Source organism: Gobio gobio (genome assembly GCF_949357685.1).
Source record: "Gobio gobio genome assembly, chromosome: 4".
Classification (NCBI taxonomy): Eukaryota; Metazoa; Chordata; class Actinopteri; order Cypriniformes; family Gobionidae; genus Gobio; species Gobio gobio.
Genome location: NC_137100.1, coordinates 47,122,791 through 47,139,880, shown reverse-complemented (window position 1 = coordinate 47,139,880; position 17,090 = coordinate 47,122,791). Strand labels below are relative to the sequence as shown.

Here is a 17,090-nt window from a genome sequence, read left to right as displayed (position 1 = left end):
TCCCTGGTTACATATTTGGGAATGAAGGAATGAATTTCATCATTATTCTAACAGCAGCCATCTCAACACAGCTGTGCCAATTCTGTGGCTTTATGTTGATGAAGCAGTTGACCACCGTGAACGCCTTCGCCTGTCCTATCCATCCATCATGTTCCTCCTGTACCTCACAACCTTGAAGCAAGAGTGGGAGAACATGTGTGGGACAATCTCTGACTGCTGATGTCTGCTCCAAACATCCGTGTGCCTGCTCTCCATCAGCATGGCTACTTAAAACATTTTACAATTCATGTTGTCAGCATCCCATTTCTTGCCATATTTTATTTAATATTTTTACAATTACATGCTATTGTATTGTAGCTTTATGACTTTTGTGGTGTAGTGGGCTAAACACTGAACTGATAAGCAGAAGGTTTCCTTGAGCAAGGCTCAACCACAGAAGCTCTGCAGCAAACGCACAGACATCAAGAATCAGAAAAGTGCTTAAATAACTCTGTTTGAAATTAAAATAAAATACAACTTAACATTTAAATTGATGTTTTATTCATTTCTGTAGTATACTCAAAGCCTTTGATGACAGGCTTCCTTCATCACCCTCTCTCCAGTCTCCACCAGATAAACACACACGTGCTCTTCTGCTCCTGTAACATCAGACAGCATTCACGTTACCTGTATCTTAAACAACACCTTGATAAAAGCACAAAGGTTTTTGTGCTCAATACTACATTTAAATGTTGAGGTAGTTGCTGATGTGTTAATGTTCCTCAATTCATCAACAGTACTAATGGACAAATTAAAAAAGATAACTTATGTTTAGTTACTTTATGTAGATGTATTAACATTACTGACGTTCATGTAAAGTGAACATTGTTGACAACAGAACTACATTATAGCACACACGCATCACTCTGATCAGATGTCTATTTCATGCTGTGATGTCATCTGCAATACTTATCGAAAATGTTCCTGTCAGATGTTAAATAAACATTTAGTAAGCATCTTTATCTTTAAGTAGGCTATATCGTTTATGTAAATCCACTTTGGAGACGTGTGTGTGTTACTGGAGCTCATACATAATAAAACATGTTTTTACAGCCCAATAACAACTGTACTATACTGTCTGTCGTCTTTACACCTTCAACAATTTAACAGTTTACTCTACAGTAGTTCAACAAATGCGATTTTAACACAAGGAACCGTGATTTTGGTTAGTAATACTCACATTTGATTTGCTTTTCTCCGCCTGACGTCTCCTTTCCTGTGGCCTCATGGGAAGGCAGGGATAGAAAAGTATCCGACGATGGGTACTTCACAATCTGGGCGGAATCAGTAAGCCATCCGGGGATTTCTCGCATACTCTTTTATGATTACTGAGGTTTCGAACATACTACTCCTTTCACGTACTGTTTTCGCCTACTATATAGTAGGTAAGTAGGCATATTCGAGCGCAACAGTAGTATACGCACGTCTGAATCTCGCGAGAAATAGTCCAAAACCCCGGTAGTTCTCGCCTACTCTTTTATAAATCCTGTGGATTCGTACATACTTTTCGCTCGCCTACTGCTTTTTACATACTATATAGTAGGCAAGTATGCGGTTTCGAACGCAGCCAAGGTGAGATCATTGCTCAAAGGGCGAGCTCCCCCTTGCTTCCTAATTGTGAGTTGTTTACCTTAAATAAGTAAGCCTTTTGATTCAATGTGTGTGCTATTGGAGTGGTGGAAAGAGTGGCAGCACAGTGTAAAGTTACTAGGCCTACTATTGCTTATAATGTGTGATATATTCTCAAACTCCTTAATAAATTATCTGCCTATATTTCTGCACATGTAGATGTGTCTACCAATATCACTGTGTTCTCAAGTGCACACAGGTAATATTGATTTGAGCAATAAAGCAAATTATCATTTTTGTTTGGTGAAAAGCCCTAGCATTGCAGCACAGTGCTGTGCTTAAAAGCTATAGTCGCAAGTTAAAACTGGTAAAAAAAACTACCTGAGATCAACAATGGGCCAGGATAGACTAAACAGCCTCGCCATTCTGTCAATTGAAAGCCAATTGGCCAAACAGTTGGACTTTACAGATCTCATCACTGATTTCGCAAACAAAAAGACTCGTCAGTGGGCATTTACTGGGATGTAGATTACATCTCATTTGACTTTTGTTTATTTTTTTTTATAGTTGACTTTTTTTTTTTCATTATGGCAGGCTTAGCTTATTTGATTGGTTTCTGAGGGTACAGTTGTCTCGTGTTCTCCTGTTCAAAAATAAATGTTTTTAATTTAAAACTTGCATCAGTATCATGGATCAAAATGTTAGTACACAAACCCGATGTAGCCTAAGGTTTAAAGGTATTTGAGCACAAGTAGGCCAAATAGATTTAAACACTATTTATACTTGTTTATATTCAAATAATTAAAATAAAAAATCATTCGAAATTGAATTTTCATTTTGCTAACCCGCATCGTACAATGGCATGTGTAGGGGGCCCACTGACATTGAGAGCATACAGGGCCCAGAATTTGGTGCTACGCCCCTGTTACCACAGACATTATTTTACTCGTGAATTGAAAAAAAGAAAGAAACAATCTCTGTTATAAACACAGGCTTAGCTAGAGAAGTAATGGCGACGAGATAAAAGAAAAAGCTGTGCGACTTACATAGGCAAAATACATTTGTACATGATGACAATGAAAACAGCACATTTCCAGTGTTTCTGTTTTTGTCCTCCAGGAGGCATTGATCATGGCTAGCATGGAGCATCCTCATTTAGTGCGTCTGTTGGGGGTCTGCTTGAGTCCCACTATTCAGCTGGTAACTCAACTCATGCCCCATGGCTGCCTGCTGGTTCACGAGCACCAGGAGAACATCGGCTCCCAGCTGCTGCTCAACTGGTGCGTGCAGATTGCAAAGGTAAGAGTTCCCATAAAAGAACGTGTTTTGGTCTTTGTTGTTGACCATGTATTTTGAAAAACATTGTCTGAAATAATGAATCTCTACATACCCTTCCCAGAATTCATAGTGAGTGCACTATACTTGATTTTCTAAAATTTTTCTTTTATATACTGAACGCATATCTGCAGGCTTCCTGAACCACTAAACACAAGGACGTTCTTAGAAGTACTTAGAAGGAAGAAGCTCTGGTGTATCATGCGTCAAATGAGTGCACCTGCCCCCATACCATGTTTAAAAAGAAGATCTTCTTTCTTCAGATCTGTGATTGAAACATTAAGTAATGGACTGGTGTATAAAGGAGTTCAAGGAAAATATCCTCAGTCACCCGATAGGCTTTCCATTTTCCTACACAGAACTGCATGAAATATTTATTTGTCATCATTTTATTCTACCCGTTGAGCTGTTGTGCGCAAGTTGAAGTCCAGTTTGTGTCATTTGCCAATCCAGTTTCTTACTCCAGTACTGTTATTCCCTGTCTATCTATAATATCGGTAGTTGAGTTTTTTTGTTTTGTTTTTTGACATAAATAAATACTTTTAATCAGCAAGGATGCATTAAAGGGTAACTCAACCCTAAAGAAAGCAGTCATCAGCTGCTTCCCCTCATTCTGCCTCCTTTCTTTTTCCTTCCTGTCTTTCTTTTTTTGAAAGCCCAACTTGGGCTTTTTGCGCAGCATGATCAGGCACCAAGGCTTTATACTCACTGCGTTACTTGTTTGCCGCCGTCTATGGGCGGACTAAACCATTTGGGGGGGTGGGGGGGTCCAGAGTGTCTGGCACTGAGTTCATTCTCTCAGTTGGTGTTATCAATATATTTTGAAATGAATAATGACATCAATTGGAGGGCCCAATTAATTCGAATTAGGCTACAAAAACAAACCAATTTTTTTTTACAAAAATAAAAAAATAAAAAAATTGATGGGATTTCAAAGGGCCCTCTCCCTAGACGGGGCCCTGGGTAGTCAGGTCCACTTTTCCCCCCACTACCACGCCCATGTTTACTCACTCTCAGGTTGTTCCAAACCTGTAGGAGTTAAATTTCTTCTGTTGAACATAAAATAAGATATTTTGAAGAATGTTGGTAAACAAACCGTTGACTGTATTGACTTCCATAGTAGTACAAAAAAATACAATGGCTACCATCAACTAAACACCAGACTTATTCCTAGCTTTTAAAGGGATAGTTCACCCCAAAGTCAGAATTTTGTCATCACTTACTCTCTCTCAAGTTTCTTTCTTCTGTTGAACATTTAAAGAAGATATTTTGAAGAATGTTTACATTTTCATTTTTGGGTAAACTATCACTTTAACACAAAGCAAGCCTCAAAATATACCCCAACCATTAGCTTTGCTTCTTCTTTCTTATATTTTTAGTAATGAATTCAAGCACTTTCAGAAGATGACCATGACCCCTTCAGTTGAGGGTAATATGCTGTGCTGTCATATTTGTCATGCCTATAACATTCTTTTTTGTGTGTCATATTTTATTTGTTTGTGCCGAAATTAATAAAATCTTTAACCAAAACTCTGTATTGTTGTCTTTTGCATTCACTCTTTGTGTCATTTGACAGGTAAAAAAAATGTGGTCATCATGGGCAGAAAGACATGGTTCTCTATTCCTGCACAAAACAGACCCAGAAACAACATAGCTACTGACTCCTGTATTTGCGCAGTAGTTTTACAATGGTCTTGTGTTACCATTTTACTAATGAACATGGTAAACCTATGTATAAACATGGAAGTATAATGGAATTCATCTGCAAGTACTGCAATATTTTTTAATGTAGTGGAGTATAATTATAGAATTGTATGGCTTTTGATCAGTTCTATGTGTTTGTATGAACATTCACCATTGATTTCTTCCTTTCTACATACATTAAAATATTATTCTTTTTTTTAATGTAGGTTTTAAAATTTAGGTCTGCCTTCACTTTTCCCTTCATGCAACCGATTTCCTCTCATTTAATAAAACTTATTTGTATTTGTTTTGTAAAGTACTATATTTCCTAATTTGAGGGTAAAATTAGCTGTTTCACCAGTTGTACAGTATGCGTGCAACAGTATCCTTTATACACCCACCTATACATCGTTATATCTCAGTAATAGCTCAGTGTAGTCCAGGTCTCTGTATAATCAGTTGTTATGGATACTGCCTCAAGGCAAAATGTACAAAAGACCCCCTTCCTTCATACTCCTTCCTCCTCATTCTGTTAATATCTTGTAGAATGTAATCATAATAAACTGTTTGTGAATGTTGTGCTGTGTTCTTTAGGAGGTGATGGAGCGCTCTGGTCCCAGGCGTCTTTTTGTAACACGGGTCCTCAAGCAGTTTGACTGTGACACATTTATACCCGATATTAACATGGACGAGTACAAGCTCCTGCCTGAGTGAGTGCTTACATTGAGGTCTATAATACATGGAGAGAGGTTAGCATTGCAGTTCATCACAAAGGCAGTTGCTTAGCTCAAACATTTTTGGAGCCAATCGCCTAAGCCGTAAATGTCATGTGACTAATTGCTCTAGAGCTGCTTTGAAGTTTTTCATTAGCAATTGTTCTGTTATGCTGTGATGTCAAGGACAGCAGGCAAGAAAAAAATATGCCGAACACAAGCATTCAAGAGAATGGGGTCAGTAAGGCTTTTGTTGTTTTTTAATCAATAGAAATTAATACTTTTATTCAGCAAGGATGCATTAAATTAATAAAAAGTCACGGTAAAGACATTTATAATGAATTATAATGCTTTTCTTTTAACCTTTCTATTAATCAAAGAATCCTGAAAAAAGTAAATTATCACAGTTACTACTAAATTAATAAAGCAGCAGAACTGTTTTCAACATTAATAATAATTTTAAATGTTTCTTGAACACCAAATAAGCATATTAGAATGATTTCTGAAGGATCATGCGCCACTGAAGACTTTAAAGATGCCGAAAATTCAGCTTTCCAATCACAGGAATAAATTACATTTTAAAACGTATAATTTATAATAGAAAACAGATATTTTAAATTGTAATAATATTTCACAATATTACTTTTAACTGTATTTTTGAGCAAATAGATGCTGCCTTGGTAAACATAAAATACTTTTTTTCAACATTTCAAAAAATCATACTGACCCCAAACTTTTGTATAGCTTTTAAGAGTATGGCGCTTTTTCCTTGCGCACGGCATTTCAGAACGCTGGAGTACTGGCACTTTTTTACCACCTCGAGCACTGTTGCAAACAATTTGTGTCTTAATATGATTTTTAGGGTTATTAGTTAAACTTCAAAAAGGCAATTTTCTAAGGCTAAAACTGCACTGTTTGAAACACTTTCATTTATAAAGTACAACCTTTTTATACATATGTTTAGGGGTATTTGTCTGATCCTATCCTTAAATAAAGTTAATGGATTTATTGGTACTGGAACAGACATATTCTGTATTGTGTATCCAGAGAGAATAGTGAAGAGAGTTCATCAATGAGAAAAGGCTCTCTTGTTATGTAAAAATGGCATCTAGCATTAAAGGTGGACCGCACCTCACATTTATCAGGCTAACAGTAAGCATTTATAGAGAAGTTAAATGCACACAGGATGTTAATTGTTGTCGCTTCATCTGACAAAGAGCAAAATGGATTTTGTTATTTGAGTTCTCAAATTAATTTGATCATTTCTAGCAGTTAATTGGAAGTTAACAAGACTCTATACCATCCAAGTGGATGAAAGTGGAGTATTTATGAAAGTACAAGTTAGAATCTGTCTGTCTGAAAGGCTATGTTGTGCATGTTATATAGTTGTGTTGTGTCTGTATTATGTTTTGTATTAAAGGTTTTCTTTCCTGAAGTTCTTAGTTGCAATACATGCTTGTAAAATCAGTCCTGACATAAGGTGGTAATGTCTAATTGCTACTTCTGTTTCTCTTTCTTGTTTCCTTCTGGTCAGATTCCTGGGTGTGCCTGCCGGTTTACAGGAGGAGAATGGTGTTCAGTATGTGCTTGAAGTCTATGAGAGCACCAACCACTAAGAAGATAATCTTTTAATTAGTGGACGTGGACCTTGACATGTTGCGTGATGCAGTTTTTATTTAAATTAGGCGTGTGTCATTTCCTGACCCCCATCATCACTTGATATCTCTTGTCTACTTTCCTTATTAATACAAATATCAATTAAAAGATATGTTACTTCCATAATTTTTGTTGTTGTTGCAATTTCATATACAATACAAAGTGGAAAGTAGACAGAAAATCATGGGAAGAAAGAGGGTGGGTAAAGGGGTAAAGTCAGCCAGATTCATAGTTCAACATGTCAACAACTGTTAGGTCTCTGCTGATTTGTGGCCTTTTCCTAATGATTTATATGGAGTTGGACAATGTAACTGAAACACCTGGTTTTAGACCACAATAGATTATTAGTATGGTGAATGGCAGGGTTCCTCAAACCCGGTCCTGTAGGACCACTGCCATGCAGAGTTTAGTTCCAACCAAACAAACAAACCTGAACAAGTTGGTCATGGCAGGGTTTCCGCGGGGTCTTAAAAAGTCTAAAATTTCAAAATGTTAGGCCTTAAAAAGTCTTAAATTCGCTTATATAGTGAGTTCTAGGTCTCAAATAATCTTAATCAGGTCTTAATTAGGGGTGCGCACGAATATTCGAAAAATACTATTAAAATTTTGCTTTGCTGGCCGTAAATGCAGTGAGTCCATGATAAATCCCACAAAAAATTGCAGTTATAACTATATCCACGAGCGTGTTAGTTGATTGTATTTGGTCACATAATGTTGTCTTCTGCCTCGCGATGTTTGGAATTGCATAAACAATATAAACACGATAACTATACCGACTCTGCTAATAGGCTACAATAGTTTTGAAAAATGCCCATCCCTAGTCTTAATTTTCCTATGTCCATGTAACGCTACCTCTAATGCTCATTGAAATGCTCCCACAGCGCTTTAGAATCATAGACATTAAAAGAAATGGACACAGCGACCCCATAGGCTTCGACGGGGAAAATTGAAGTCAGGTAGAAGCACTCACTTCCTGATGGCTGAGCGTACTGCGCAGCCTCAGACTGAGCTTGACGACGTAGATGTGACGTGAGCAACCTGTCTGACAGTGGCAAGTCTTCTAGTAGTTGTGCAACGTAAAATCTGAATCACCGAATCTTGTAGAGACAGAGAGAGAGAGCAGGAGCAACTTTTGATGAATGAAGCAGGATTTGCGACATCTCTATCGGCGTTTATGCCTCCACGTCCCCCCGATTGCCTCATAGACAGTAAAAGATTGCCTGCGAGCTTCTCCTCGGGTCTACACTGTACAGCGCGACGGAGTCGCGTGGTTATGACGTAATCGTTAGCCTACTAAAACGGCTTCTACAGGGCGATAGTATAAGATACAATGTAATGGAGCATTTTATACATTGTCGTGTTTGTTTAGAAATAAACAATGGACAAATGGAGTCTTTAAACGCCTCAAATGTAAAGATATTCGCTGTCAAAGTGAGGGCAAAATGAATGGCAGTCATTGGGATGCTAACAGCAGGTGATGGCTTGGTTAGCAATGGCCGCCCCTATGGAAGGTACGCTTTCCGGGGGCTGGATTACCCCCTTGTTTAGAATGTGTGTGTGCTTGTGTGTTTTTTATTTCGGGTTGTTGTAGATACTTCTTTCTTTCGCTAGATCAAATATAATTCGCTTTATTACGCCTACAAATGAGACCAACATGCATTGTATATTACAGCCAATCTCTTTCTGATTGTAGCCTACCACAGAAACGGATTTTATTCTTCAGCTAATAGTTCTCCAGTTCTTCCAGTTCCGTGATGGTGCGAGCGAAGGCAAATCATTACATTTTTCATCTGCCGTCTCGCATAAGCGCCAAGGACCGGGCAAAGTGATGACGCAAGGTGGATTAATGACCAAATAGAAAGGATGATAGAACTCATAAAGAGTTAATAAAAGCGATGTACCACGAACTCAGTTTGGTACTGACACACGTACTGATGTCAGATACTGAATGTGTTGTATTTGGGCTTATTGCCCTTGAACGATCAAGTACACACATAATTATGCCTATGTCCATATTGGTGGTTATGTCTTGAGTGAACAAGATTGGGAGACGTGTGTCAGTGTTGAATCTGCTCATTACTGTAGGTCTTAAAGTGAAAGCAATTTAATATAGCACTGTTTGTATCTATAACTTTGTTTTATTTATTCTGCCCTACAAAGGCAAAAGACCTTAAAGCTACACTGTGTAACTTTTTTAGTTTATTCTTAGCTAAAAACACTTAGTTCTTTCAAAAATATATGTGCTCATTAATGTATATTTACTTCTTTCAAGTAATAAATACGGGTAAGGGGTTCGAATGCGGGTCGCTATGTTGCCCCTCCATCTTGAAAGTACATTAGCCAAAGAGAATCATCAAGAGCGTTGGATGAAGTGCACATAGACCTAACGTTACAGTCAATCGAGAGTTTTTTGACATACGTCAGCATGACATCAGAGCAAGGCGGACCGCCCTCGGCAGGGGCGTAGCACCAAATTCTGGGCCCTGTATGCTCTCAATGTCAGTGGGCCCCCAACACATGCCATTGTACGATGCGGGTTAGCAAAATGAAAATTCAATTTTGAATGATTTTTTTATTTTTATTATTTGAATATAAACAAGTATAAATAGTGTTTAAATCTATTTGGCCTACTTGTGCTCAAATACCTTTAAACCTTAGGCTACATCGGGTTTGTGTACTAACATTTTGATCCATGATACTGATGCAAGTTTTAAATTAAAAACATTTATTTTTGAACAGGAGAACACGTGACAACTGTACCCTCAGAAACCAATCAAATAAGCTAAGCCTGCCATAATGAAAACTATAAAAAAAATAAACAAAAGTCAAATGAGATGTAATCTACATCCCAGTAAATGCCCACTGACGAGTCTTTTTGTTTGCGAAATCAGTGATGAGATCTGTAAAGTCCAACTGTTTGGCCAATTGGCTTTCAATTGACAGAATGGCGAGGCTGTTTAGTCTATCCTGGCCCATTGTTGATCTCAGGTAGTTTTTTTTACCAGTTTTAACTTGCGACTATAGCTTTTAAGCACAGCACTGTGCTGCAATGCTAGGGCTTTTCACCAAACAAAAATGATAATTTGCTTTATTGCTCAAATCAATATTACCTGTGTGCACTTGAGAACACAGTGATATTGGTAGACACATCTACATGTGCAGAAATATAGGCAGATAATTTATTAAGGAGTTTGAGAATATATCACACATTATAAGCAATAGTAGGCCTAGTAACTTTACACTGTGCTGCCACTCTTTCCACCACTCCAATAGCACACACATTGAATCAAAAGGCTTACTTATTTAAGGTAAACCACTCACAATTAGGAAGCAAGGGGGAGCTCGCCCTTTGAGCAATGATCTCACCTTGTCTTTCCTCATTTCTGCTCTCAGTCTCATCTCCAGAACAGCAGCCAGAACTGGCCAGTGCTGCTACTGCTGGTGTGTCAGAACCACTGGTTGTTTCTGAAACTGGTTAATGTTGGCAACCTGACGTTTGCTGGCCTGGCCCATAATTTACTTACAGCAACAAGCAGCCTGGTTGACAAACTAAGCTAAAGATTTAACATTAGCATACATACATTAGCACCAGCTGTCTGGAGTTGACTACGTTAACTTTAATTGGATGTAGGTGCATAACAAGCAAACTCAGTTCACCTTTTGGAAAGAAAGCAGTCATCAGCTGCTTCCCCTCATTCTGCCTCCTTTCTTTTTCCTTCCTGTCTTTCTTTTTTTGAAAGCCCACACTGTAAAAAATTTACCGTAAAATTTACAGTAACTTACTGGCAACGATTAGCCAGTAAGTTACTGTGAATACGTTTTACAGTAAGGGTACTGTACTTCCATTTACAGTATTTTATGTATATACTGTGAAATCAAAAACAATTAAATACTGTGATTTTAGCTGTATTTACAGTAACTTACTGGCTAATCGTTGCCAGTAAGTTACTGTAAATACGTTTTACAGTAAGGGTACTGTACTTCCATTTACAGTATTTTATGTATATACTGTGAAATCAAAAACAATTAAATACTGTGATTTTAGCTGTATTTACAGTAACTTACTGGCTAATTGTTGCCAGTAAGTTACTGTAAATACGTTTTACAGTAAGGGTACTGTACTTCCATTTACATTATTTTATGTATATACTGTGAAATCAAAAACAATTAAATACTGGGATTTTAGCTGTATTTACAGTAACTTACTGGCTAATTGTTGCCAGTAAGTTACTGTAAATACGTTTTACAGTAAGGGTACTGTACTTCCATTTACAGTATTTTATGTATATACTGTGAAATCAAAAACAATTAAATACTGGGATTGTAGCTGTATTTACAGTAACTTACTGGCTAATTGTTGCCAGTAAGCTACTGTGAATACGTTTTACAGTAAGGGTACTGTACTTCCATTTACAGTATTTTGTGTATTCACTGTGAAATAAAAAAACTATTAAACACTGTGATTTTAACAGTTAAGCACTGTTTTTTATGTATTGTATGCAATACAGTACTATAAACAGTTGTTAACAGTTAATCACTGTAAATTCAGTTTCTCACTGTACAATTTAAATACTGTATCACTGTGATTTAATATTAACCATCATTAAAAGAATCACCCATATTCTAAAACATTGCAATCAACTGCAGACAATAAGAAAATTGTTAACAGTTATTTATTTAAAAACATTTGGTGAACAGGAATGACAAAACAGGTACAACATAATGGGATAATGGACATTGGACAACATGCCATTATACCATCTAAAGTTAATGCACATTATATGTTTGTAATTTCTAATGGCATAAACTCTATTATCTGCTTATTCTACTGTTGCTAAATTTAATTTACGACTGAAGAAATTTTTACAAAACGAGGCTATTTCATTACAAGTTTTGTAAAGTTACAGAGCAAACTGTTACTAGTTCCGCATGACTGGTTACTATGATGGAACAATAATGCTAATTGATACAATACGGTCAAAATTTGTTACTACTTTGAAGCTGTGCAAATAACTGATTATTACCACATTCTAAAGAGCAATAAATAACACTATGGCAATATTGAAATAAAATAAAAATAAAAACATTAAAACATAAAAAAAATAATAATATTTAACATTTGCATGAACATTTAAAACAGAAAGGAAAATAAACTTCCCCTGCCACTTGACAAAGGCCTCTTGCATGCCCTGACCTTGGAGACCTAGAATCCTAGTTGGAGCCCTGAAATTAAATAAGAAAACACATTAGATCGGTTGAATGGTTTCGAAAACGGTAAAACTCAACTGTTTAACTCTGGGGGAGTTGTAAAATGAGCCTATTTCCAAAAAAAGTGGAGTGGAGTGTTCTTACAAAAAATACAACTTTTTATTTAAATAATGTAGGCTACTAGTAAATGGTGAAATTAACATTTGGAAAGATTAATAAATGCTGTAGACGTGCAGTTTATTAATAGTTAATGTTAACTAATGTAGTTAACTAGAGTTTAATAAATGGAACCATATTGTAAAGTGTTACCAATTTTTGTTATACACCGATTCAGACGACTCGTGAGTTCAGTGTTGGACAGATCAGTTGTTTTAACCATTCATTAAATGTAATCGGTTCAAAGGAGTCATTAGTTCGAGGATCGGATGTGTCATTAGCGGACTATGGCACACGTTTTATTATCCCGGGAGTTTAGGACATTGCATAAGATTTTTGTCAACACAGGTAACATTTCATCACTGGATAGTTTGTTTGTCTATTGAAAGTGTATTTTTATTTCAGCTGATGCGGAACACTTTTCAGAGTACATAAGGCAACGTTTTTTTAGCACAATTCACACCCAGCGGTAATTCAGGGGAAAAAAAATCTCTGAATGATCGACATGAACTTCGGTCTTCCGATCTTTTACCATCGTGTCAATTCTCAATTGATTTTGATTAATATGCCTGAGGGAGTGAGAGAGAGCAAGACAGTTTGATGACTGTGAGAGTGCGCGCGCGGCCAGGGCTCTCTCTCTCTGCTCGTTCTATCAGTAACATGCATCCTGTCCAAGCGGCAACCTCCCGCAGTTTCTCTTGAAGCCAATACGGAAGTGCCTCAAACTGCAATTCATCGACTGGCCGCTAGGGACAGGATCCAGAAGGGAGCAGAATCTCATTGAGCCCCATGTTAAAATGGCCAACTTTAGAGCAGAATAAAACATGTTTACAGCCTGGTACAAATTGTGCTTTTGGTCTATACGGCTCATTTTGCCCTTCATGACAACTGTGAGGGGGGTGAATTTTTTTATAACTCATTCGTTTACATTATATAAAGCCTTAAAATTCTGCATAATTAAGGGCGTGGCCATTTCGAGTGACAGGTGGATAGCCATTTATCTGCTGTCTGTTAGTCATCGCGTCACTTAAGCTCCGCCCACGTCCCGCCTTTTTGCCCATTTTCTGTTATCCGGTAGTGACGCGCTGCCAAAATGGCTCGTCCCTACTTTGCGCTTCAGAACGGCTCATCAGAATCCTATGGGTGACGTCACGGACACTACGTCCATATTTTTTTACAGTCTATGGTCCGGTCACAAGTGCAGCAGTCATCTACATCACACCGTTCAAATGGCTTTAGCGGGACAAAAATTCGTTTTGGCAGCTGAGAGAAATGGAGGGAAAGTTATTAATTTTCTTTTAACACCATTTAATATTTTTTAAATGAATAACGAAACGCAATGTGGCAGGCAGCCGGTGTTGATTCTGTGGCACACCACCACGAATTAGTCTATGTGTGGGAAACACTGATTTTCAAGTTTTACGGCTGTATGTTAATAGGGCTGGGCAAAAAAATTAGATTTTTCGATTAATCGTTTTTTAAAATGTGGTCGATTCAAAATCGATTCTTAGGGACCACGAATCGATTTTTTTTTCCATATTCAGGGCTCTAATTTCGGCGTGGTATTCTGCGCATCATTTTAATCATTCCCGTTGGTCTCCCACTTATAATGCGGTAAATTCCTGCAAACATTAATTCACTTTAGCCTGTAGGTTGAGTATTTAAATATTCTAATTGTTCTAAAATTTGACCCCCCCATCCCTCCCCTTCCTTATTACAAAAATATAAAACATATAAAAAAATTTTTTTTTAACAGGGAACACCTGTTAGGTCGATTATGAATGGACTTTTTTCGTCGTGACTGGCTTGACGGGAGTTAATCACTCACACTCAATGTCGTGTTTTTAATGTGCCGTGTCTGTAAAATCGTTATTTTCAAGAACACTGCTCGGGTACCAAAGATCGGCCGTTAGATCTACACAAGACGAATCATATCTCAGAGACATCCGAGCCAGCGGCAGACGGCAGAAGGACTAGCTGAGGAAAGGCTGCTGTGGGCGGGGTTAACGAGCGCTGAACACCCGCTGATCGCCTGGATCTCACAACTCTGAAAACGGCAGATAAAATTGTAAAATAGGCGCTCTCTTTATAAATAAACCACAGATTTAATCTTTAAACAAGTACATTCTCACCTGAAAAGTCTTAAAACTACAATTTGTGAAACATTAACAGTTGTATTTTTAAATTACGCAGGGTTTCTCGTCCGCTATTGACGCTTGCTGGTTGGTGCGAACTGGTTGCTGGTTTTATACTCGTCCATATGGTACTATTAGTTATAAATATTATATTTAGCTAGCTACTGTTATGTTGTAATGCTTACTATTTGAAACACCCAAATAAATGTGTTAAACATCTTACATTTGGGTATTTAAGATATGTTGTAGGTTATCCTAACTTTAAGAAGTTATTTACGATGATTTTAAAGAACATTCTTTTTGTAAATATGAATACTTCTTACATTTTATCTTAAGAACAATCATAAGAAAAAAGATGAGAAAATTCTTAAGAAAAGTTTTTGGGAATAAAAAATATTCTTATATTTTTTCTTAAGTTAGAAAATAAGAAGAAATTGTCAGTTAAGAATAATTTAATTCTTAAGAATGTTTTATGAATCCGGCCCCAGCTGTTGCTAGTCGTCCTCACAAAGATTTTATTAAACATGTATGCTGAGGAGATGCGTTCCTTGTAAAACATAATTCTTGTAATTTTATCAAACACAGTCTTTTTTATGTTTCTTTTGTATTAATTCACAAGTTAACTATTTTTAGGCTATTCATTTTGTGCTGCAGATGGAAAAAGGTGAAACTGCATTCTGTTAAAATTCAGAATAAGCAGTGATTTCTCTCACTTAAAAGTCGATTTAATAGAATAGAAGGGCGAAAAATATAAATAAATGGCGTTTTTACACTGGCAGTTTAGTTCAGAACGGGCCACGGTTTGCATGAAAAATTGGTAATATGAAAGCTGTCGTGCAGACCTGGGAGCACACCAGGGTGCCCGAGAGGAGCGCCTCTGAGTTCGGCTGCACTCGAACTGTGCTGTGATTCACATGAACATTGCGAGAAACACAGACTCTGTGCGCTCTACAGCAGACATTTGGGTTTGCTGTATGTGTGTCGGATGTAGGGATGAAACGATTACCGGTAAAATTAAGTGACGGTTAGTAATATCGTTTAAAATTTAATTATCTTTAAAACCGCGTGTGATTATCACGATTTTGAAAACTGGCGGTAAATCCTGTCGAGTCAGCGTCAGTCTGGTGCAGGCGCAGCGCGCAATGCTGTATTTGAATGAGAAGAAATGGTAGATGGCAGTGACAGCGCCGGGAGAATTTTCAGACTTCTAAAAGGACCAAATCTGAGGTGTGGTCATATTTTGGCTTTTACAAATGTCCTGAGGGAAACTTAATCGAAGATGGTCACCTTGTCTGCAGAACATGCCAGAAGAAAGCCGCTGTAATAGGGGAAACACTTCAAAACTACGAACGCAAGTGGACTTTGACCTCAATACCAAAACTACGTCTGGGAAATAATAACGTGAAGCGAACAAACAAATTCAAACAAGACTAGGGTGACAATAAGGGATAATCAGGGCTTGACATTAACAACCGCCATTTGCGGGTGTAACAAGTGTAACGTTATTTCGGCTGCACACTAGCCACTCTGGCTGTTGAACTTATTATTGTCTTCTCAAAAGTCATCTGTTATAATCGCGTTGCGCATTATAACCACTTATGTGTTTCTATTGAGTTTATCAATGCAATGTCTCATAATCAGAGGCGTTCAGATTAGCCGGAGTTTTGTTCAGAGCGCGCGCCGCTCTCACTCGCTGAAATCTGCACTCAAAACATAGATAAACGTGCGCAGGGTATCTGCAGGTTTCACCAAGTCAAATTTAAGACTTTTTAAGACCTTTTCAAGACCATTATGAATTAAATTTAAGACCTATATCACGCAATTAAAAAAAAAACGTACAAAAGGAAATGCAGAATCACAAAATTACTTGCAAAGCAAATTAATTTATTCAAATTGAACAAAGTATTAGTAATCTTGCACTTCCTCATAGCTCAATCCCACCAGGATTAATATACAAACACACTACCGGTCAAAAGTCTGAGAACGGTAAGATTTTTTAAATGTTTTTACATTCTGCTCACCAATGCTGCATTTATGTTATTAAAAATACAAAAAGCTGTAATATTGTGACAGTTCTGTTGTGACTGTTTTCTATGTGAATATATAGTAAAGTGTCATTTATTCCTGTGATCAAAGCGGAGTTTATCATCATTACTCCAGTCTTCAGTGTCACATGACCCTTCACTAAATCACTAATCATTCTCATATGAGGATCTGATGATCAACAAACATTTATGATTATTATCAGTGTTGAACACAGTTGTGTAAAACTTTTTTTTAAATTCTTTGATGGATAAAAAAAAAAGTAAAAAAAAAAAAAAAGATTTCTGAAGGATTATGACTCTAAAGTCTGGAGCAATGATGCTGAAAATTCAGCTTTGAATTACAGAAATAAATTCTATTTTAAGATATATAAAATAGTTATTTTAAATGGTAAAAGAAAAAAAAAATATTCACAATAATACTGTTTTTGCTGTATTTTGGATCAAATAAATGCAGCCTTGTGAGCAGGAGAGACTTCTTTAAAAAACATTTTAAAAATCAAACCGTTCTCAAACTTTTGACCGGTAGTGTGTGTGTGTGTATGTATATAAAT

General features: G+C 37.1%; 1 protein-coding gene and 1 pseudogene across 2 annotated transcripts in view; both read left to right on the top strand.

The window, feature by feature from the left end:
* The window catches only part of LOC307125682 (ankyrin repeat domain-containing protein 34B-like), a 407,861-nt pseudogene that overhangs the window by 275,088 nt on the left and 115,683 nt on the right, over positions 1-17,090 (top strand). The window lies entirely within an intron of this gene.
* LOC307124765 (dihydrofolate reductase-like) lies at positions 2,740-6,955 on the top strand (the record flags this gene model as incomplete). Its single annotated transcript, XM_079814210.1, has 5 exons — positions 2,740-2,888; positions 4,323-4,372; positions 4,520-4,620; positions 5,221-5,336; positions 6,874-6,955. 5 exons carry the CDS (start codon positions 2,740-2,742, stop codon positions 6,953-6,955), a joined length of 498 nt encoding a protein of 165 aa, XP_079670336.1.